The sequence below is a fragment of the Dermacentor variabilis genome, chromosome 4, assembly GCF_050947875.1.
Source record: "Dermacentor variabilis isolate Ectoservices chromosome 4, ASM5094787v1, whole genome shotgun sequence".
NCBI lineage: Eukaryota > Metazoa > Arthropoda > Arachnida > Ixodida > Ixodidae > Dermacentor > Dermacentor variabilis.
In genome coordinates this window covers 30,930,871-30,954,990 of record NC_134571.1, presented here as the reverse complement: position 1 = coordinate 30,954,990, position 24,120 = coordinate 30,930,871, and the positions used below count along the sequence as shown (strand labels likewise).

The 24,120-nt window shown below is 44.2% G+C and overlaps 2 protein-coding genes across 9 annotated transcripts in view; one reads left to right on the top strand and one right to left on the bottom strand.

The window, feature by feature from the left end:
* Positions 1 to 10,498: 10,498 nt before the first annotated feature.
* Las (lipoyl synthase, mitochondrial) lies at positions 10,499 to 19,979 on the top strand. Its single transcript, XM_075688537.1, has 11 exons — positions 10,499 to 10,680; positions 10,872 to 11,038; positions 11,195 to 11,288; positions 11,624 to 11,704; positions 11,787 to 11,943; positions 13,210 to 13,267; positions 13,380 to 13,508; positions 14,957 to 15,102; positions 15,388 to 15,458; positions 15,664 to 15,775; positions 19,854 to 19,979. Exons 1-11 carry the CDS (start codon positions 10,630 to 10,632, stop codon positions 19,916 to 19,918), a joined length of 1,131 nt encoding a protein of 376 aa, XP_075544652.1. The 5' UTR covers positions 10,499 to 10,629; the 3' UTR covers positions 19,919 to 19,979.
* A 45-nt stretch (positions 19,980 to 20,024) lies between these two features.
* Positions 20,025 to 24,120, bottom strand: part of cv-c (RhoGTPase activating protein) — a 448,163-nt gene continuing 444,067 nt past the window's right edge. For all 8 annotated transcript variants that reach the window (XM_075688530.1, XM_075688536.1, XM_075688532.1 and 5 more), the window contains one exon: positions 20,025 to 23,258. In XM_075688530.1, coding sequence (XP_075544645.1) covers positions 23,144 to 23,258 — 115 coding nt within the window. In that variant the 3' untranslated portion in view covers positions 20,025 to 23,143. The remainder of the gene's footprint in view (positions 23,259 to 24,120) is intronic.

The following is a 24,120-nucleotide window of genomic DNA, read 5'->3' as shown; positions in this document are numbered from 1 at the left end:
GTAAATCCAATCACGCTCTACAGTGCAAATCCGGTGCGAAAGAATCCTCACGCACAGTGCGTTGCAAAAGCACCAAAAAACACCGTTATCGTGCCACCGGTATCCATTTCTCTTATATATGTTACAGACTTTGTGAGTCGAGGCACATACCACGACATACCTAACGCGACATACAAGGGTTCGGCAAAATTTCTGGCTGCTTTAAAAGCTTTAACAGGCCCTACACAGTTGGGGAAGAGCCTGTAATGGCAATGCACAGGCGCCACTGTGCTACTCATAAAGAGCGGCGCCAGTGAATTACACCCCTTTCAGATTGTGGGCACTAATATTAGTTAGAATTTATTAATAGCCACCGAAGATTTAAGGCAAAAGACAGGCGCTGCAAATTAAATGATTCTTTTTGTTTGCGCACTGCGATCCTACAAAAATGTGAGGAATAATTCTGTAAAAAACATGACTAATAGTAAAGCATCTACTTTGCAGATACGTCCGTCACGAAGACATACATACATACATACATACATACATACATACATACATACATACATACATACATACATACATACATACATACATACATACATACATACATACATACATACATACATACATACATACATACATACATACATACTGTTACGTCTCAACGTGGCCAAAGGCGTCAATTAGACGCCTACCACGACGCAACCCCAGCCATTTATCAGCACCTATCTAGGAATCAACGCAGCGTTGACGCCGACTGTCGACGGGTCAATAAAATATCCCTCGAACTGAACTGAACCTCGTCAAGCTCAAGCTTTTAGTCCCGTCCTCCTCCTATCCAAAGGAAGTAAATTTGATTGATTGATTGATTGATTGATTGATTGATTGATTGATTGATTGATTGATTGATTGATTGATTGATTGATTGATTGATTGATTGATTGATTGATTGATTGATTGATTGATTGATTGATTGATTGATTGATAAGGGCTAACCTCGAATGCTACTGTGGGAACAGCTTCGACCTCGGATTCCCAAGTTGCTTAATATGCGGAGGCGAAGGTACAACATCGGAGGCGGAGTTCGGCGGAATGGTGCGACATCATGGACGGGATATCGGGACCAATTCGAGGATTGTGAGTGGCCGCGATACAGTCATCAGATTCCATAGTCGAGTCACCTAGGGAAGATGACGCTATTAAAACCGGAGACCTTTGGTGCAGTGAAGTGGTGCTGACATGTTCTTATGTGAATTCAGTCGTTTAATATGCCCCAACATGGGAAGTGGACTTCCGTATCTGCAGCCAGCTTAAATAATGTAAATAAGCCCTTTTTCCTTCATTCCTACTACCGGACGTACTCGTCGATGTGCTTGGCTTGGATTCCTTGCCCAAACGCCACCTCGAGCCGCAGCAATACATACGGAACATTACGGCGACGCCGATGGTGAAAATTCGCCTGGAGTGCCCACATGCCATCGCGATAAAAAGCCTTGTTCTTGAAACGAACTCTCTTTCACCTTCCCCCACCTCGTTTTTTATTACATATAGATTCACATGCCATAAAATGACTATAACAGCCCGTTTTGCCCACAGAAGCCACTTCTGTAAGTGGCGGCGACTATATGTACTGTGAAACCCTATAATCGGAACGCGTCACGTTTTAAGAGGTATACAGCCAGAAGGAAATGCATTTTTTTTAGTTTTCAGCATAGGGTCTATGTTTCCTCCCTGAATATGCCGCGTGGCTTTAAATTTTGCGACATTTTCCAATCGCGCTCTTTTGCACGCACCCAAAGATTGGTGCGCGAGAGCTTTAAATATTCGATGTTAAAACACAAACGCATACGCAACTAGACTCCAAAAAAAGACATCGAATGGAAAATGGGGCAAAGGAGGGGGTTGGGGGTGCGATTTGGACGGATAAAACAAGGGATAAAAACACGGTCCATACCTAATATGATTCCTCCACAAATGCCCTCGGAGCGCTATATAGTATATATCATTTCGTGTCTACACCCACAACTTCCTTAAATAGAGGGCTTCGTGACCGCGCCTCTCCGACAACGGCTCCCTCGGAGTAATGGAAACCAATGGCTTCGCATCCATGAAAAGTTATGGAAAAAAAAATACCGCCTGTCTGCGCGCTTCGCTGCAAATGACATCTAAGCAGGTAAGCGCCATGGTACTATGTCTGTACACGGCAATTACTTCATTGGCTGCCTCACAGCAATGCCATGGTAGTGTAGCTTTGGTTACATACCACATTCGCCAACCCCGTATGGTGAATTTGTATCGCGTAATGTAAATGTCGCATGGCGAGTTTTTTACGTAACTGTTGTAAGGTTGCACACTCTTTCCACACGTTTTTTATTCGACGGACATGTCGACAAAAATACATTCTCGACTAGGCAGACCCAGAGCGTCTTTAGTCGTCTGCTGTGCACCGCTACTGATCATAGCATTCAAGGTGACTAATTAAGGTGCGTTGTACTTTTTCTGCTGGAGAACTAGAATGCCGCGCATTAACTGCATGCTCCCCATATTTTCTGCACGCCTCTTCTCCTGGTCGGCAAAACGCGCGGACAGCAAGCCAAGAAAGAAGCTAACGAAATTCATTTTGTCGTAATTATATATCGCATAGTCTTAGCTGAGCGTTCACTCATATTTCAGGCGCTGCAGAGAACTGCGTTGATGTGGAATTTTTTTATTATTATTAGTGCGTTTCCCAGAGGCACGAACGACAAGAAAGCTCGGCAAAAGGAAGGCTTTGTGTGCACGCTTGCTGGCATTCTTGTAGAGCTATAGGTGCATGCAAATGGTTGGTGGTGCACTGGTGTGAGCTGAGAGTATTGGGAGCGAGCTCCACCACTGGAAAAGCTGGCGCCGCCATCGGCGTGACGTGGTATGAGGTATCACGTGATCACAGCGGCCGCGTCGTCTGCTACGGAAGCGCCGAAGGGGACTGAAAGCGAAAGTTTAAGGTCCCACCTGAGGCTTTGGTTCTGATTAAGTGGTGAAGTTTTTCTCGCCTTGTGTATCTGCTTGACAGCATTTGAAAGCCCTATAATAGGTAGTCACTGCTTTTGGAGGCGTGCGGCATGGTAGGCTACTGCTCGGTGCTGCAGTGCCGGACGTACGCAACGGAGCCCGGTGTCAGCATTATTCACACGTAGCCGCAGGACAAGGAGCTGCGTGAAGTTCGGATGGGGAAACTTAGAACCGGCAAGCAGCCATCGGCTACAATTCGGGTGCGCAGCAAGCACTTCCGCGAGGAAGATTTCTGATACGGCGTCGGGGCTGCGATGTTCGGTGAGTAGCGGAAAGCGCGCACTGAGACGGTCGCCCGCGCGCGCTGCCCGGCTAATGTCATAAAGCTTTGGTCTATGAGCTTGTTAATTCTAGGTACTGTTCACTGGAATGAAAATGGAACGGTAAAAAGCACATTAAAAAAGGCATGGCATATATGCTCATGCTTGTGTAGCACCAAACAATGAAAGGTACTGGATTAGGAAAAAGAAGCAGCTGGTTATTGCTCGCTGAGAATACCGATAAATATACAGTGCGATGCAACTTGAGAATTAATGATATTGAAACGTCCAAGACTTAAGTATAGAAGAAAAAAAGATTGAATCGTCGCGATGGCACATCAGAAGTCGTCGTCGTAGGCGTCGAAGATCCCTTTATAACGAGATTATTTTCTGAACAGCTCCGATAGCGTCCTCGCAACAATGGTTGCTCGTGTGCTGTCAAATCCTCATATGCTGCGGCCCTGGAGCTCACGACACGGTGCGAAAACGCGCTCTCCGTGAAAGCGAAACATTGTGCGCGGACATGCATGCAGACGGTCACAGTGAACGCGTGCGATCGCTGCATTGAGGCTTCATTCTGTTATGCTCCATTTGGTTATACAGACAGTCCACTATCAGAACATATTTCACGTAGTTCGCTCTCAGCGACTGTCGACCTTTCGCAAGAAGCCGGTTCGGGTGACTCCATCACGGCGACCGCCCGAAGTGGGCGTTCACTGTACATACTCGGTGAAGAGTCTGTAAACCATTCTGTGCTTTCTGTTTGACAAGATTATTAATTTGACGGTAAAAAAACTTCCTTAATTTCGAAAGTATACTTACAGAAATGTTCGGGAGGGCTCCCACGTGGTGTTCTTATTGAGCGCTGACAGCCAAACCTATGAGGAGCGCGCCGCGTTATTCCTCATACTACGAAAGCGAGGCGCTTCCGACAGATGGTGACTCTGTAAGTCCTAGCCCCCAATAGTAAACGTCAACCTTAAACTGCCTATTTACAACAACCGCCCGAATCCAACGTGATCGTAACCATGGCCGCTAGACAAAAGAGGTTGTTGGGTTCACGGCCACTTGGCTGACCCGAACAGCGCTACCTGACGAGGATGGAACACGTCCGCTTCCACGGACGACGGCGTTCCTGGCACGCTCCTGGCGCTTTCTAGTGAACGGACGTGTCGTCGGCGCGCTCCGCAACCACCGAGACTACGCGACCTTCACCGACCGCCCTTGAGCGCCCTTGCCCGGGCCGCTTTCGCGGGGAGTCATATGGGAAGCGAGTTTCTCGCCGTTTCCCACCGACCGCCTTTTCTTCCCGGGACTTTTTTGCCGCTCTCCGCGCCTCTACAGCTCTGAGGCGCCGCGTAACGCGGGGCAACTAGTGGTGTGGCAGTGGAATTGTAGGGGATTCCGCCGAAAACGAGGTTCCCTACAGCAGTATATCGCCACATCCACGAACCCTCCCGATCTCATCCTCTTACAGGAAGTCAATTGCACGCCTTCTTTATCCGGCTACAGCACGCTCTCGGGTGTCTCTCCTCTTGTGGGAGCCTTACTTTCGAAACATGTTATATGTCGCATGCATACCACTAACATTGACATTCCTCACCAAATATTGGAAATAATTACGCAAGGTAAACGCAGCGAGAGTCTGTTTAACTCAATGCATACAGTTCCCCCCGTTCGCGAACGCACCGTTTTGATCACCTATAGATACTAACAGAATTTGGTAGGTTTGGACGGGTTTGTGTGGTGGCCGGCGACTTTAACGCTCCGCATACTGCATGGGGTTACGTTAAATCGCAGGCTAAAGGGACCCGCTTATGAAATGTCATCTGTAACATGAAATACACACTGCTTACCGACCCAGAGCAACCCACTCGGATGGGCAACAGCGTATCTCATGACACCTGCCCTGACCTTACCTTCGTGCGTAATACTGTCCCAGTCGTTGCGCACGGGCCTTTAGAGGTGCACCTTGGTAGTGACCACAACATTGTGGCTACCACCTTGTCATTACGGGGTGCGCGCAGGCCCGAGCGAAATGTGCGTATAACGGATTGGGCGAAATTCAGGGAACGTCGCCAGGACCCACCTGAGCGCCAAGGGTAAGAACGCTGGCTTGACTCTCTCGCACAAGATCTAGAGGCCACCACGAGCACACTGCGCACCACAACCGAGACACCAGACATAGACCCGCATTTACTTCATCTTTGGAATGCCCGCAGAGAGTTGACACGACGATAGAAACGACAACGCCTCAACCGCAAACTTAGGAAACGTATAGACCAAATTACACGGGAATCTCAGGAGTATGCAGAGATCCTTACGAGGAATAACTGGCGAGGATTTTGCGATCACCTCTCAGGCACATTGAGCACAGCAAAAACGTGGTCGATTCTTCGCTCACTCATAGATCCCACCACAACAAAGGGAAAAACATTTCAACAGCTGCACATCCTATAATGCACGAGTACAGGGACGATGTCTCGACACTCCTCAGAGAGCTAGAGAAGCATTTCATACCCACAGGCCCGCCGCCGCAGTACCCTGACTATCCTTATGTAGGCGAGGCGAACGAATTGCTCGATGCATACATCACATCTGACGAGGTGCGGGTGGTCCTACAAGACCTACGCCGCAACACGGCACCGGGAGCCGACCACATACGATTCGCCACCCTTCGTAACCTCAGTGACGCGGATATTAACCACCTCACCCATATCTTCAATGATTGCTGGCGCAAGGGCATGCTTCCCCAAGCATGGCGACACGCCGACATCACACTGATCCCCAAACCGGGCAAGCCTGTTAAAGTTGAAAACTTACGACCCATCTCCCTAACATCCTGCATTGGTAAGCTCATGGAGCATGTACTCTTGCGGCCCATCTGCAGCCCTTCCTCGAAGAAAAATCATTCTTTTCTAACTCTCAATTCGGATATCGGGCTCATCAGTCTGCCAAAGATGAGCTTTTACAATTGCGGGAGGAAGTCATAGGACCTCCGTCGTCCACCCAAACGAGAGCACTCATCGCCTTAGACCTAAAAGGGGCATTCGATAATGTTGAACATGACCTTATCATTCGCAATGTTGCACATTCACACTGCGGAACTCGCATGTACAACTATATCCGCGCATTTCTTCGAGATCGCACAGCCACCGTAGGAATGGGACCGACCGCATCGATCCGGTGCGATTCGCCTTGTAGGACGTGGGACACCCCAGGGCTCAGTTCTTTCCCCTACTCTATTCAATATCGCGCTCGCAGGGCTCCGCCGGCTACTCGACCAGATGTCGCCCACGCTATTTATGCGGACGACATTACTATCTGGTCGACACGGGGTTCCGACGGAGCCATCCAGGACCGACTGCAGCAAGCAGTCGATACAGTTTCCGAGTACGCGAGAAAATGCGGCTTAAGATGCGCTCCGGAAAAGTCGGAGCTCATAATCATTCGCCCCCGGAGCCGTTCCTCTACTCCCCCTATCACTGTGCACGTGGATGGCACACCGATACCACAGGTTAATCGTGCTCGTATCCTCGGCTTACACGTCCAAGCGGATGGCAGGTCAAACTACAGTGTTTCCCTTCTATCCAGACCAGATTTAGCAAATTCTGGCCATGATCCGGAGGGTCTCCAACAGGCGCTCGGGCCTTCGAAAAGAGGACCTGCTGGGCTTGGTGGAGGCATGCGTGATCAGCCGCCTTACATACCATCTGCCATTTCAGTAATTGACCCAAGCGCAACAACTTCGCATAGACGCAATGATTCGCAAAGCTACGAAGCTGGCCCATGGCCTCCTGAATTATACTTCCACACGCCGTCTCCTTAACTTAGGGACACATAACACACTAGGCGAGCTGCTAGAAGCACATTGGGTCAGCCATCGCCAGCGCCTCCTACTCACTCCTACTGGCCGCCATCTTCTCACACGGCTAGCACAGTCTGTCCCACCCCTTGAGTCTGAAACCCGTCAAACGATCTTGTCGTCAGCGATACGCCAAGCACTAAGTATTCATCCATTGCCACGTAATATGCACCCCGAGCATGACAAAGGGCGGCGCAAAGCCCGTGTACGATACATTGGCCGCATGCTTGCAAACATCCCGGAAACACATACTTTATACATGGACACATCACGCACTCGAAAGGGCTATACCTCGGTAGTTTTGGATGGCACCGAATCACTTGGAGACTCTGCTGCAATGCGCGGAACAAATGCCGCTTACGGAGAAATTCTCAGTGTTGCTCTTGCAATTCGATACGCCTTCCGTGTTCCTGAGGAAGTGTATATATTGACGGACTCGCAACAGGCATGCCGGGCGTTCCTGTCAGGACATGGCATCCCGAGAGCGGCGCACCAAATTCTCAAACAGATCCCGCAATATACACCAACCACACGTTCCCGCATCCACTTACTCTGGACCCCTGGTCATACCTCGCTGCCGGGTAACGAACGCGCACATGCGTTTGCCCGAGAAATTTCCCTCCGGGCGACTCGACGTGGTGAGGCGACTAGTTCAGAGTGGGGGGATCCCTTGCTCCGTTACAAAGACATACTCCGTCATTATACACGCATTCGTCGCACCTACGCCGCACCACCGCCGTCCTCCTCGCGGGAGGAAGCAGTGGCATTACGCCAGTTACAAACCGCAACTTTTCCAAATCTTGTCTCTCTCAATAAATTCTACCCACACTGTTATGCAGATCGTTGCTCTGGCTGTGGCAGCTCGCCCACAATCTTCCACGTCACGATTGAGTGCACTGCAAACCTCTTTCCTCCCTTGCCAACTCTCCTTTACCCCCTACGCAACAAAGAGCTGTGGGACGATGCCCTCCCCGACGGACCTCCCGAGGTACTCCGAGCTGTGATACAACGAGCTCGAAACATCGCCGGAATCATCTTAGGGACCCTGGACTGAGGGTTCCTCCCACACTGCTCTCGCCATTCAAATATTATTAATAAAGATGTTTTACTCTCTCTCGAAGTCGACTCCCGACAACCGTCCTCGACCGGTGGCGTCGCGGTGTATCACGCCTTTTTCGATGCACATGGCTAGCTGCAACTTTCCTTTTTCTTTTAATCCAGTGGCCGTGCCATGACCTAGTTCATTATGCTTATGCAGGACAGCGATGGTCACCGCAAACCAATTGAGGCACATCATATAACATTAGGTTGAGTGCAGACATGGAGTGAACTTTGAACTAAATATTCTAATGGTGGTGGTGGTGGTGGTGAATTGTAGCAACAGGCGGGTTTAGCCTGGCGATCAAGGCCGGCAATTGCTTCGCCAGAGCCTCTTGCACAATGCCGCTGCAGGGTTTCACCATATGTCCATCAAACCAGTCTCTCTTAAAAAATCGATAAGGAGACGTGAAGTTTCTTTGCGGGCTATAACTGATCCCTCTAGAAATATAAGGTGCTGCAGGCGCGCATACGGAAGGTCCTTTTTTTGCAGATTCTCCAGGAGAGCGTCCCTTTCACCTTGGAATTGCTGGCAGGACGACAAAAAGTGCTCAATGTCTCCTGTCTAGTTGCATGCCGTACAGTTCAGAGAATATGGCGAATCAGTTCAGCCGAAACCCGCAAAGTTGAGGAAGGTTCGATAATGAAAGGAAAATTGTCATCCATCCTATTGTAGCTCGAATTCGCTATAAAGGAACCGTATGGCAGGAAACTCATTAGAATTTATCGGGAAAAAAATTTCGCAGTTCAAACAAACTTCGTCCTTGTCCGAGGATCAAACCCAGGACCAACGGCTTTATGGAGCGGTCGCTGTTTACCCTCAATGTGACCTAACCGGGAGGGTAGCAAATCGTAGAGCGAAGGCAAATTAGTGGACAACTCCAAGCACTGGGACACTGAGCATACGGTAAACTCACATAGCGGCAGAGTATGTTCGCCCCGACTACGAATTCCTCGGCTAAAACGCCACGATCGCTACGCTCATAGCTTTGAGTAAAAAAATATGTATAGTGTAAAAAAAACTGTGTATTGTTTTCTATTTTCTAGTCTTTATTCTTTCGCATCGCATCCCAACTACCCTCCCCCCTCCTCTTTATAACAGCTTGAGCGCAATATATGCTTCCCAACTTTTACACAAGCATCCTCTATTCACTGCTATTAGATTTAAAAGCTGCCACGTCATTGTCGTGCGCTTGCTTAAAAAAGAAAAATTCGCCGCATGCCTGTAGATAATGTACTCCGGAAGCACATTCAATCTCACTTATCGTTCTGCGCGACTCGTACGGCTATACCGTTGATATATCTGAAGCACAGAATCACAGGATCCGGCACAGAAACAGTTCAAAGAAGCACGTACGAAAATAACAGCATTTTACTGACGTTTCGGCCGGTGTCCGGGCGTCATCAGGAGTCATTTTTTATGTGCTTCTATTCCTTGAAACACACACACACACACACACACACACACACACACACACACATATATATATATATATATATATATATATATATATATATATATATATATATATATATATATATATAATCGTTCTTTTTATCCCTAAATCAAACATACCAACTGCTATCTATGCAACGGTTTCATTAGCCTAAGTAGTTGCGAACTCCCCAAATTAGCGAGCGTTTTGTATGACTTCCAATCTCAAAGGCCACGCTTTTGGTGCACTGCGATGTCGCCGCTAGTTTTCAAGCGCGGAAAAGGCCGAGTTCGCTCCCTTTGTACTGAGTTTAGAACATTAAAGAAGGGGACATTCAACAGCAAACTTGAAAACACCAGTTTGTGTCAGCGTACCTCAGCATAATTAAGACTTCCAAGATTGCGGCAATAACGCGGTGCCTTCCAATCTCAAAGGCCACGCTTTTGATACACTTCGATGTCGCCGCTAGTTTTCAAGCGCAGAAAAGGCCGAGCTCGTCCCCTTTGTATTGGGTTTAGTACATTAAAGAAGGGGACAGTCAATAGCAAACTTGAAAACACCAGTTGGTATCAGCGTACCACAGTATCATTAAATGGCGCCAACATCACAGAAATCAAATCTCAGAAGATGTGCTTTTGCGTACTAGAAGCAGCGCCAAAGTCGTGTGATGACTGTCATGAATTTCATTTATCGCATATTCTCAGTGTTAGTAACAAAAAAGGTCATACATATTAGTAAATTCACTCTCAATACTAAACAAGCTTGTAACTACATACAAAAATAACAATTAGAAATGACAATCAACACCATTGCCATCACCACTTACAAATGGCAGCCTCCATATGGTTTCTGTTCTTCCATGGATCCTCAGATATAGCAAGATTGATCCGCTAATTCGCTACCTCTTTACTTTGTCAGGAGGCCAACCAGCTGCAACATGTTGAAACACTGCTGTCAAGCTGCAGCGGTGTCCAAATCTCTCCGAGCTGTGAGTGTCTTTACTTGGTTGAGATAACGCTTCGCCAAGGTGACCGATGCATGTTGTGATAAATAGTTCCGTGCTTTGCCTCATGAAATGAGATTCGTCATGCGCTCTTTTTCTTATTTTCAGCGAAAGTGATCGCTTGTTCTTGTTCATAAGTAAGCCGTCAGACTGTCGTTCTATTTTATTGCACGCAGTACATAACGACATCGCGGTGCTTTAAGAGCAGCCTGACAAGTGAGCGAAAGGATGATATCGCAAGTGGACCTGGCCTAGCAGATTTTATAGCTGGTGCAGTTCCGAGAGGAAGCACGTTCAAGGACTACGCGGGGAAGCTGAAACGTGCGCCAGGAGAAACGGAAAGGTTAGTCTTCTTGTCATGCCTACGGCAAGATATATCTACAACCGCTATTACTGTGTTAAGAAAAGTAGTATTCTACTATTTCGAAAGTGCAAACTTCCGCCTTTGCTGCATGTATTGTCCCCTTTAATGCATGCGCAATGTGATCATTTATCTAAGGTTGAAGCTACCGCCGTGGCTGAAGGTTGACATTCCTAAAGGAATCCACTTTTCTCGTTTAAAAGGAACGCTAAGAGGCAAGAAGCTCCACACTGTGAGTACTCACCATAGTCTGCTCTCATTGCTATATCCGCCGCTTTCAAAACACCGCAACATTAGTTAATGGGTGCTGTGTGTGTGTGGTTTTATGTGATGGTTCTCTGATTTGTACACATTTTATTGTTAACAGGCTTCTGCATAGCTCTGCTTCAGTCCTGAAATTATGGTACTTGAATCCATATATTCAGACAGCACTGTACTACCTATTGCATAACAGCTCAGAGTTCTAGAGTTAGCTGGAAGGGTCCTTTATTATTGTGCGCTCTTTCTATATAGGACTGGTGCCATATGCATTGAGTGAGCTGTGCTTACTGTGTTTAATGCTCTCAGGTGTGTGAAGAGGCACGTTGCCCTAATATCGGAACCTGCTGGAATGGAGGCCCAGACAATATTGCCACAGCAACAATCATGGTGTGTGACAGTTTGCTGTTGGTGTAAGAAGCTCACAACAGAAGGAGTGTTAGCTCTGTGAGCAAAGTTTTTTTGATTGCAGGTCTTGGGTGACACATGTACAAGAGCCTGCAGGTTTTGTTCTGTCAAAACTGCTCGACGCCCACCCTTACCAGACCCTGATGAGCCTGAGAACACGGCAGAAGCAATCGCAGAATGGGACCTAGAGTATGTTGTAATAACCTCGGTAGACAGAGATGGTATGCTGATGTATTTCTTACTGAGGCTATGCGAACATGTGCTTAGAATTAAGTGGCACAAAGCAGCATTGAACTTCTATCTGAGCATCCCTTAGAAATCCTGGCTGAAAACCATAGGCAGGACAGACATATTTGTAACCGTGGTCTCTGGTGGCCCATCATGAACCTTTTCCTATCATTAGCAATCTAAATGTTAGTGCATTGCATCTTAGATTCAATAAATGCCACACTGCTGGTGCTAATTACAATGTTCCGATGGCATGGCACTACAACTTATTTCCTCATGCATGCTTCATTACGAACCCTGATGCTAACAGTGGCTATCGGTACAACTCAACTATAGCCTATGCTGGGCATCCTGAGGGTACTGCAAGCTTGCTGCAAAGCTGCATTTGTTAGCTGCTAATAGCATATGGCTATTAAGCAATTGAGCAATTTTGATGGTTCACAGTGGTGTCAAAACATCTGTCACCACTGCTGAGGGTGTGCCCTGTGTATACTTTTGTAGTATTGCTCAAGCACAAAAGTATAGAGGGCACAAGAGGACTAGAGTATGGTGGACACAATAATGGTCATCAAGTACTACAGTCACGCATGCTCGTCGTAGCTACATGTTACAACCAGTGTTACTAGATCATATGATGATACAGTTCAACAACTACTGTCATATTTCATTGATTACACTTGTTCCAAGCGCTCATTGACATTGTTGGGTGTCTCACTCATGCCACCTGTGTTAATAAAGCTTCCCTGTGGATGGACAGTACATTAACGTTGTAGTTGCCAGTTGCACCAGTACACTGCATTTGAATGGAAAATTGGATGTCACTTGCTCAGTTTACACGAACATCATACTTACACTGACACTGGAAGCTTCAGTTTAATCTTCAAAATGAAAGCATGCCAACTTACCAAGTTTGCTGTGCTTTAAGTACCTTGCATAAACCCAGGTTTCATTACCCACCAATCCTAAGCTGCACATGAGAATTATGATGGGCCACCTCCAGCAAAGGAAAATTGATGCTCTTCTGTCGATATCCCTTTCATACAGATCTGTAGCCTTGACGAAGTAGCCTTTACAACTTAGGTTTAAATTACCTATTTCAATTAAGTGAAAAGTCGCACTTGCTACAAATTAAGTGGTGTTTTGAGCAAAATGTTCTGTTTGCACATTCCTGCAGGTAGGAGAGCTACTGGCTATTTCTGCCACCGCATCTACAATTCCCGTTTTGGTAAAAAGTACATAGGACTGCTGTGCTCTTTCAGATCTACCTGATGGCGGCTCAAACCATTTTGCTGAGACAGTTCGAAGAATTAAGCAGAAGTAAGTTCCATTGAAGTTGCATTCTGCTCATTTAGCTGCAAATTACATTTCTTGACATTAAAGGCAAGAGACTTTCTGCTGCCATTTGTTTAATTTCTGTCGTATTTTTCAGGAAATCATCCATTCTTGTTGAGTGCTTGACTGGCGATTTTGCTGGCGATCTTAAGGCCGTAGGAGAGGTGGCTTGCTCAGGCCTTGATGTGTATGCACACAACATTGAAACTGTTCCCGAATTACAAATGCAAGTTCTTTATACTACCTCCTCTTTGTTCTTCCGTGGGTGGCTTATTTCACGAGGGTGAATCAAAAAGTCTTTGCCCCCATTTCATTTTTAGCCAGATTACGACTGTAAATGCGAAGTCAACATATCAAAATCCAGCGGTCAACCTTTCTTGTACCAGCCCGGCCGTATCTCGCGGTAGCTCCACTGCACAGTGCTGCTGCAAGTTGTTGAAGATGGCGATTGTAGAGTGTAGATTGGATTGTATATTGGAGACAGTGTACGAGCAACAAAATCTTATTTGTTTTCTATGGAGCAAGGGACAAACGACCATCGAAATCCACGGGGAAATGCAGCCCACGTATGGGGAAAGGAAGTCTTGCTTTGAGAAGTGTGAGGTGGTGGTGTTGTAGTTCGCAAAAGGCCGTAAGAACTTGCATGACAATGAGCATTCGGAGAGGCTGTGTACATCGCTGACTGACGACAACACGGCACAGGGCACCTCAAATTTAGTGCTGCGATGGGACAAATATCTGAACCGGTGTGAGGACTATTTGGAAAAATGGTGTGAAGTACGTAGAATAGTATGTATATTTATAATTACCTGTATGTACAGTCAACCGCAAAAGTTTACGGGACGCAGGATCTGCCAAGAAGCTGAATTCTCGCGAAGCGTGGTCACACAGCGTCGAATTAAATGTTCCAGCATGTAGTAGCCTTCGCCACCTACACAATGATTCATTAAATACGAAGTGTCATGCCTTAGCAGTGCAGGAATTCACATTTGAAGGAGAAACCGCATCCCGTAAACTTTTGCTGTTGACTGTACCTTACTTTGGCTAATAAAATATACAGGAAAAGACTTTCTGATTCGCCCTCGTATCTAGTTGGATTCAACCTGAAGCGCTACTGAACTATACTTCCAATACTGACTTCAACATTGCAGGTGTTGCCATTTCCTTGCAGTTTTGGTTGCGTAGAAGTTATTGGTAATTATGATAACAAAGCATAATTAATGAATATGAACCACACTATAATATTCAAGCATATTACTTTTAAGTGCTGTGAGCTTCCATTTCTTCTAGATGCTTAAATTCTGCACCATTGCTTCGGAACTCCTCGATTTATATGCAAAAGCAGTAAAAGCATTTCCTTCTGCTCTTTATGGCAGACACTGTGAATGCTCATTTGCTGTGCATACCACAGACAATTTTGTTCATCACAGGGCTATGGCTCTTTTAACATACTGCTTGATGTCCATTGCACTTGGGTTTAGCACCCAGAAAATTTGTGAAAGATAAATTTGATACTTACATGTATTTATTTCAAATTGCTGGATTATGCATCCAATGCATGGTTGCATACACAACATCCTACCAAAAAGTGAAAGCGAAGTGTTTGTGTCAGTAGTGTCCCCCAAATAAACTTTCCATTCTGGCACATTTCATTGGATATGTTTGTTCAATTAGGTATGTCAGAGACAGAAGAGCAAACTTCGAACAAAGTCTCAAGGTCCTAAAGCATGCAAAGGAGGTGAACCCAAATGTCCTGACGAAAACCTCGCTGATGCTTGGCTTTGGAGAGACTGACAGCCAAGTTGCGAGGACTATGGAAGGTGGGTGCAAAGAATTTTGTTAAATCCTTGCTTCAGAGAACATTCAATATAGCACTTTCATGGTTCCCATCTCTAACATTGAACTGATTGCAGCTTAACCTACTGGAGCAAATTTAATTGGCCGTGATCAGCTCGTGTCAGTCATACTAAATGAAGATTTGTTACGCACATGAATGTCAGAAAGCATGCATATTTCACTGCACCATTTTTGAATGTGTATCGTTATGTGTGTAATGCTTGTATGTTGCACTTCATTTGGTAACCATTATTTTTTTTCCTTACCAGTTGTCCGTGATGCTGGCATCGACTGCTTCACACTGGGTCAATACATGCAGCCTACAAAAAGGCACCTGAAGGTTTTTATCTTGTTGAAATTTTGTCCTTTGCTTGCCTACATAGCACTTTTCAGTGAGGTCATCACTTGACATACTTTTGTAACCGTTATGAGTACACGCTACCAAGCACTGCATTTTCATTTGCTTATTTTGTTATCTGCTTAACACATTTCTGCAATGCGCATTTCTCTAGGAGACATTGTACTGTTGCTTTTGTTGATTTCAGGTAGTAGAGTATGTAACACCCGAGAAGTTCATGCACTGGGAAGACTTTGGAAATAAGCTTGGCTTTCTTTACACTGCCAGTGGACCACTGGTTCGTTCATCATACAAAGCCGGTCAGTACGCATGCACACTTTCCTTCTTGTTGATGTTCTCATGTGTGAGTGCTTTTGTGTAATTTAATATTCAGCAGTCAGTAGCACTTTATCAGCAGTCAGTAGGCATCTGTGTAGTTGGCTATTGTGAGAAAGCATTGTTATGTGCTACTTGCTTCAGACAGTGACTAGTGAACTTTTCTGAAGCAGTAAAATGTGTTAATAGTCTACGACTATGAAAACGTAATCCGCTCAAAAGCTCATAAAGTAGTGTGTGTGGTGCAGCAACATGACCATACAGACATTAATAACATTCAAATGTAGCTCGTTATACAACAGAGTGCCAATTTCATTTTCTTGTTTTTAATCCCTTAAAACACTCACATCATGGGGTTTATATCATTGCCACCCACCAATTTAATATCAAATCTTTCACGCTTTGGAAGTATTGTGCAGGAGGGCCTTGGGTCTTTTGAAGTTTACAGGTGTTGTAAAATATTGACATTTGGACTTTGTGTGTGTGTGTGTGTGTGTGTGTGTGTGTGTGTGTGTGTGTGTGTGTGTGTGTGTGTGTGTGTGTGTGTGTGTGTGTGTGTGTGTGTGTGTGTGTGTGTGTGTGTGTGTGTGTGTGTGTGTGTGTGTGTGCGTGCGTGTGTGCGTGTGTGCGTGCGTGTGCGCGCGCACGCACGTGGGGCGAGCCTTGCGTGGCTATGAAGGTTCCCATACTTCACATGAAAAAAAAAAAGAGTAATCATTCATTGACCTTTTTGACATACAGCTGCTTAAAGAGTTACTTGGAGCTTAAGAGCAATTCAAGAGCTACTTTCCCACAGCTTGCAGGTGCAGTGACTGATTAAGCCGAATCTTGGTTTGAACTAGTTGGTGTGTCATATTTAAGGAAATAAATGTGGACAAGAACAGATACGGCAGGAAGGACAACAAATTCCAACTAAGTTTATTCACAACATGAATTCGCCTTTATGCATAGGCAAGTGACATGATCATGGTGAACATGCTACAAGGAGGATAACAAAGCATGATGCTTAGTGGTGAACTGCGCATGCTAATCAACAGACACAAACTTTTTTCTGGGCAACTATATGCGCTTGTCTGTTGATTAGCATGTGCATTTGATCACTTAGCGTCATTCTTCATTATTGCTTCTGTAGCATGTTCATCGTAATCACGACATTGTTGTGCGTGAAAGCAAGTTCTTGTTCTAAATAAACTCAGTTGCCAAGTTGGCACCCGCCCCTGTCGTATGTGTTCTCGTCCGCCTTTATATTGCACCACTGATTTTCTAAAGAGTGCTTAAGCTTTGAGCATACATTTTATTGTGGGATGCAGTGCACAGTGTGCATCAGAGTTCCTAGCTGTAACTGACTGTTGCACTGAAATACTTTCATAGGTTTGGTATTCTGGAAGCTGCAGGCAGCTGTACAATGCACCCAGTGTACAGTTGAACTTCAACATAATAAACATAAGTATAGCAAAGCAAATCTCAAATGTTTCTCACCAATATCAGTATGCAATGAATATGTGCATATAGTGAATGTTGGATACTACAAAGGTATTTCCATGTTAGGTGCAACTTCAATAGATCAAGGTTTGACAGTAGTGCAGCGATAACATTGCTTCGCAGTGGGCTAGTGACATGCCATATGTCGCCACACTTGGTGTAGACTTGCCGTCACATGAGAAATATTTCACATTGCTTGCTTTTATAGTTTCTTAGAGCGTTTTGTCATCTAGAACAAGAAAACTAAGAGTTTCTTATTGGTGCTGAGCCACTCAACACCGTGAAGGAGGATGTCTATCTCTACCAAAAAGTTTGCAGAAAACCCAGATCATCAGCATGAAATCTAGAGACAGAATTTGTTTTTCGCAATTTATTTTTCCTTTCTGTTGTTACTGTTTCTGTTGTCCCAGTGCCTGCCTCTACTTGGTGCCATCGTCTGCATGATTTCACTCTTGCACTCTGTTTTTAGAAACAAACAATCTTGCTACTAATACTAAAGATAGGCTAGTTGAGCAAATAAACATAAAACTTAGGAATGTTAGAATATATGAAAACTTGGGTAGAAAATTTAATAAATTACTTCAATTGTACTGTTTAATGCTGAATATACTCACGATTACCTCAGTATGAAAGGGCACATGCTTTCGGAATGGGCCATGCATGTTGCCAATTTGAATGTTTGCTGAGAAGCAAACCTAGCCAAAAATGCTTTGCTATTCCAACAATATCTGCGCAAAGCAAGTCCCAACTGAGTGAGCATTTAGAGTTCTTCATTGAACAATGCAATATCTTAAAAGGACTATAAACACAGATTTACGTCTGCAGTCTGACTGGATGTTTTCATTGTTGCAAAAAAAAGAAAGCATTTAAATTTTGTGAACTACCCACACCAGTGAAGTCAAGTTATGCCATATTTTATCACAGTGGCCTGCAACTAGTATATGATAACAGCTGCTGCTACATGGAGACAACTGCTATCAACAATGGCCACTATCCGTATTCACTATCTTATGTTGCAGCTCAGGATAACCCAGATCAGGCTATATAGAAGCAGAAAACTACAGCGCAGCTGTAGAGAGGTTCTCTCCACAGAGCGAGGAAATTCTGAACAATCAGTTGCTGTCACCTCCCTTAAATTTTTCAATCACTGTCAACAATGTAGTGTAATTAAATAACATTTTTCTGATGCACATGATTATGGAGATGCAAGTACAGCATTATTTTAGCCCATGTGAATGCCAAATGCTGTGCACGTCCTGTGAGGTATAGAATAGCACGTTAATCAAGCCATGCAAGCCTCTCCCTCTATCTTTTATCAATGTTTCTTGGCCCCTCCTCCATTATTTATCTGAATAAAATATATGTTCAGTACTACAGTCAACTCTCGTTAATTCGACTCTGATGGTACTGACAGAATCGATCAATTTACCAAATGGACCAGTAGGAAGAACACCCAAACACACCTACTGCCTAGCAGGCAGTAGTTACCCAATTTCAACACATGCCCTAAATCTTATGTGCACCCAATTTTTGTGGGCTCAAATAGAAAACAGTGTTCACTCAAACCTAAGCACACCAGATTTTATAACAAAATTTAGCATGCCTCCACTTCTGGCGATCAAGAAAGGATGAAACCACTTACCTTTAAGGCTAAAATTTTATATGTCCAGTTCTCATTCTCAGAAAGCCCTTTATGACTACAGGCCACACATGTTGCGCTCCGTGCACTCCCCTGTATTCAATATTCCATATTTGTAGGAATGACTCCACAATCACTGCAAATGGGATGGTGGCCCCCACATAGACTTTCATATAGCCAGTACACCAATTTGCCAGTTCATGCCATGTAACACTCTGAAATGCTGAAAATGTGACGTAGCACTGTTGCCACTAGCTTAGATGATCCGTGCAAAAACTTGTTCTTTTGCCATCGTGTAATGATGATGGCAGTGATAGTGGCTCCGATGTTAAGCTGTTAATGCAGTTTTTCTTTCTTACCTGATTGTAAAGAACAGGCAATTTTTTACCAGTTTTCATAAAGAGTGCATGCTACACTCGAGTAAACGAGTGTAACCATTCATTTTAAGTTGACATTTTCACTTGAAACTTGGCTAAGGGCAGGCCAAAAACTGGTGTTTTCAGCAGGTAATGGAATGTCTTTGACGCATCCACTAGTCTCGCCAAAGGAGACTCTGCAGCCAGTGGCATCACGGTTAGGGTGAGGCACATGCACGATGACAAGTGAAGTTCAACTTACCCAGTGAGGAACAATTTCAGGACTTAAGCAACAAAGATCTTGGCCCACAAATATGTATGGGCACTGGCTGGGACTTTTGGCCAGGATGGAATTAACTATAGTTAAATGAATGGCATCTACTGTGTTTGGTTCACTGTACATTTAAACATATCCTTTCTATCTTTTTTTTTTTGCCCCGTATATATTTTTTCTTTAATGACAAATTTTATTGTCCACAGTAAAACTGAAAAGAGGTCTGTCACTCCTGCACACAGGTGTGCACTTTGCATGGTGGATGCAATGAAGTGGGTGAAAAAAAATTACCATGCAAGTTTTCTCTGCAGGTGAATTCTTCGTGACAAACTACTTAAAGAAGAAGAGGCAAGAAGCGGAATTGCAGCCACAATAAGTTACATTATAGTCAAATAAACTTTCTATGTTGCATGAACAAGTGTCAGGCAGTTTAATACGAATATGTAATTCCACTACAACACACACCAGTTCATTATTCCAGGTACAGATATATAGATTCTCTTTATTTTTTCAAAAGTAACCACTGATTAAATCTGCTATTTACATATATAGCATTTCTCACTCACTCTCTTGTCTCTACAGAAAGAAATTTATGGATTCTTTTCAACACAACACGCTCAATATATACACTCTGCACAATAGTACAACAAGAAATTTACATGTTTAATGTGTACACAACACCATACCACCTAGACGTTCTTTTCACATGTGTAGTCAACAAGTAAAGAACTTCATATTTCAGAGTTATGCTTTAGACATTTTCTGTGAATCATCATGCTGTCAGCAAGCAAGGCTTCAAGAGTGATGCATTTTATGGTAAGGTACTTCAAAGCTTGCAGTTTGGAATAATACAGCAGCTGAAATAAGTTAAAAATATTATGCATACAATGTCTGTACACTCATTCACACCTGACTAGGTAATTGGTAGACTGCTGTTTGTCTTTCCCCTACAACAGCATTACATGAAATGCAAAAGCTTGCGGTCAGACTGATTCATGACTAGGAAGCTAATAAGAACCTGGTCCCTGTACATAAAACAAACAAAAATAAAATGATGCCCAGTTAGAGTGCTTGTACAGAAAAATATAGCAATGATATGCTGGGTTGCTGTAATGTGTTAAATCTTTTGGTTTGACCTAAGCAGTAAGATGTTCAAAGGAAAGCTTTCTTTGCCTACTTTCCTGGGTTCGGCATGGCTATCTCGCTGATATATTTGTGAATATAAATACAAATGTTATAGGAAAGTACCCGAAAAGTGGCTTATGTAACCCTTTTGTGCTGACCAAGTATGCCCACCTTTGTTCTGCTCAACCAAAACTTTACTTCCTACTTAAAACCTCAACATATAATGTCAGCCTACAAGCATCTCTAAAGAACACCAATCTGTTAATGGAATGGCGAATTATTTTTAACGGATTCTTTGATTAAGCCACTCATTTTTTGCACTGGGTATGCACCGTTCTTGGTCAATCCTCCAGAATGGGCATTTCCCACTCTGATTCCTACATAAAACTCGTCAAATCAAACCCAACAAGTTTTTGTATAGTATCAGCTAGGCACCACCAAAGCATTGCTTCACATAGATTCCAACATATGCATTGGATCTGCATAAATTTTTTTTCCGGGCCTCGACGTACTCGGTCAGCATAGATGATTGCTACCCAATGTATTGTTTACCTGCTGCAATTTCACAGAAATGTTTTATTGAACACTTGTAAAAGAATTCATTCAAGGCTATTAGATATACTATATCTCTACAGGAGTGACAATGAGAGCAGAGATATGTTCTAATGTAGTCATGTCTTGGTCGGTTTTTGTGCAAAATCATTTCTTCACAAGTCGAGCACAAATATCACTTGTTTAAATAAGCTCATGTATTGATGTGTATGTAAACTGCCCAAGGTAGGCAGCAAGTCAAATGCTGATATGAACAATGGTCAAATTACGTCTTGAGCAGAGCAGAAACATGCACAAAGTGCCCTTTACAGTTGCCAAGTATGGCATGTCCTGCTTTAAAACAGGCCTGAACAACTTTAGTCAAAAGCAAGAGGCTTAGGCTAGCAGAATTATACATAGCAAGGCATCTATCACACATGCCAACTTTAACAATCTGGGCTGGAGATAAGCGGCCCGAATATGTGCCAATTTTTAAACCTACTGTAAGGCTGTATTACTCCCACTGTACAGATGGACAAATCTGTGAATGTAACAACACATCCTGCTACAACACCCCTGAAAGCAACAGAAAGAAAAACTCTCGATAAACTTTCAAATGCACATGATAACAGTCTATAACAAACAGTAATTGGCAGGCAATGCATTGACAAATTTCTCATTTGAAACAATTGTAGCTATGTACAAGCCAGCCACCACTGCTATATAAAGCCTTCTAATTTGGCTAATTGTCTCTCTTTGGGTGCATCCCAATTCTTTCGTAGAAACAGTCTACCATCCCATACAAAAAAAACACAACAGCACCATGACATCTTATGCATGACATCAAAACTGCACTTGCATAATCAAGACTAATAGTATCAAGCTCAATTATGCCAAATTTACTAAGTGTAGCACTGCTGATTATAGTTCTACCAATTACACTACTACATTAATAACTAAATATACTCAAAACTAAACAGAGCCACTGAATGTTGTTTGAAATCAAGTTCCATTTGTAGCTCATTTCGTAGGCAGGCTGTGCATGGTGACGATGGCTGCTTTCTGAGGAACTACACATTTAGGAAGTGTAACTTGCATCCCCGATGATAGCTTTGACGTTGTGGCCAATATCTTTCTCGAAACAACAAGTCAACAGATAGATATGCAGTGTTCGTGGATGCAGCACACGAACTCGAGGCCTTTAGCTCCTGTGCATTTATGATGAGCAATGAATCTCAGTATGGCCACCTTCTATTTGGCTGTTCATTTGGCAGTCCACCCTTCAACAGCAATTGGACTGCACCCTCAGAGAAACCGATGGCTCTGAAATTTCTACAGTAGGTGCTGGCTGTGAATTGTCAGAGTTCTTCAATCATACTGGCTGTAAAGTTCTGCTTCATAAGGTTGCCTTCCCCATGAGCAATTTTTTCAAGCTGGCAGATGTGCCAAGGCTGTATGAGGGGAAAAAATGAAACTGGAATTGGTCACACAGGTTTCACTGCAAGATTGCACTTGCTAGTTTGCAGTAGCAATACAGGTGACATAACCATCTACAAACATCCAAATTTCAATCCAATCATCGTGGTTGAAATACAGGGCCTATGGGATGTTTTACTGGTATTAGCCACTCGAAGCTACAACTAGGCTATGAGAGATGCCACAGCAGAGGGGCACAAAGTTCACTTAAACCACATGGAGTTCTTCGACATACACAGAAGTCCCAATGCATGGGCTGGGAATAAAACTTGCGATTTCATGCTTAGCGGCAGAGCACCACAGCTGCCAAGCCATTACAGCACGCTGCCTTATTACAGTGAGCCTTGCAACTAGTCTGTTTGAAGAACTCTGCGGGATTGTGTGTGCACACTCCTGCTGCCTCCCTCCCATCGTGGGCCAGAAGCCTGTGACGGGGATATGTACAGTGACAGTGGGGCCTGACTGGGTGTCAGACCTTAGTCTCAGGCCCCTCAGTGCGTTGAACAAAGGAATCGCGAAGCCGGACCAGCAGCAGGGCGCACAAGTGGCCATACACCTTGTTGTACCAGTCCGGGGTTCGACCCCTGCAGAGACAAAAGAGCAAGGGCTGTCCACAACATTCTTTTGCTTCAGTCAATTTAGTTTTAGGAAAAATGTACATTACAATGTGCAACTCCCAAGTTGACCTGGATATTGACATGGGTCGTAACCTACAAACCGGCTGCATTTGCTTAAACATTTTGTAAATATTTAGCCACATTGTTTACTATGGCTTCACTTCAAGATCATTTGCTCTTTGTTTCAGTACTGCAGCTGAATTATGGCTCCATAACTTATTGCAACACCTTGAAGTGAATCTTGCGCCCATCCTGTGCTGAATTAGTGCACATCACCACAATCTACGAAAAGGAAGCTCAAACACATACACTAGTTATTTTTCACTGCATGCTGTGCAACTCATTTGTAGACTCCTATACTTAACATTTGTCAGCCTGTAGCTCAGTCTGGTGGCTTTGCCAAAACTATTTAATTACCTGGTCCAGAAATGTGCACGACGAAACAGTCCAATTTATGATAAATATTGTGGTCGCTATGCCAGCATTGTTAAAATTAAACATTTTTTTCAAGCTTAACCTTTTCGCAGTTTTTTTATACTGCTTCATATTCACATCCAAGGAAACTTACTCAGACAGGGCCTCAATTCGTCAAGGGTACAACAATTATTTATGTCGACTTTTGTTGAGACCATTTCAAAAGGCCTTGTCGCTTAAGATGTAAGGCCAACAACTGGATACATCTCAAAAACTGAAAGTGGTGGCCAAGTGGTACCACACCACTGACATGTGTCCACACTGTGAACTTGTCACCAAATGTTGAGTGCATTGAGCAACAAAAGGGTGGAGTTCTTATGGAAAATTTCTGTTATTTATACATATATAGTACGAG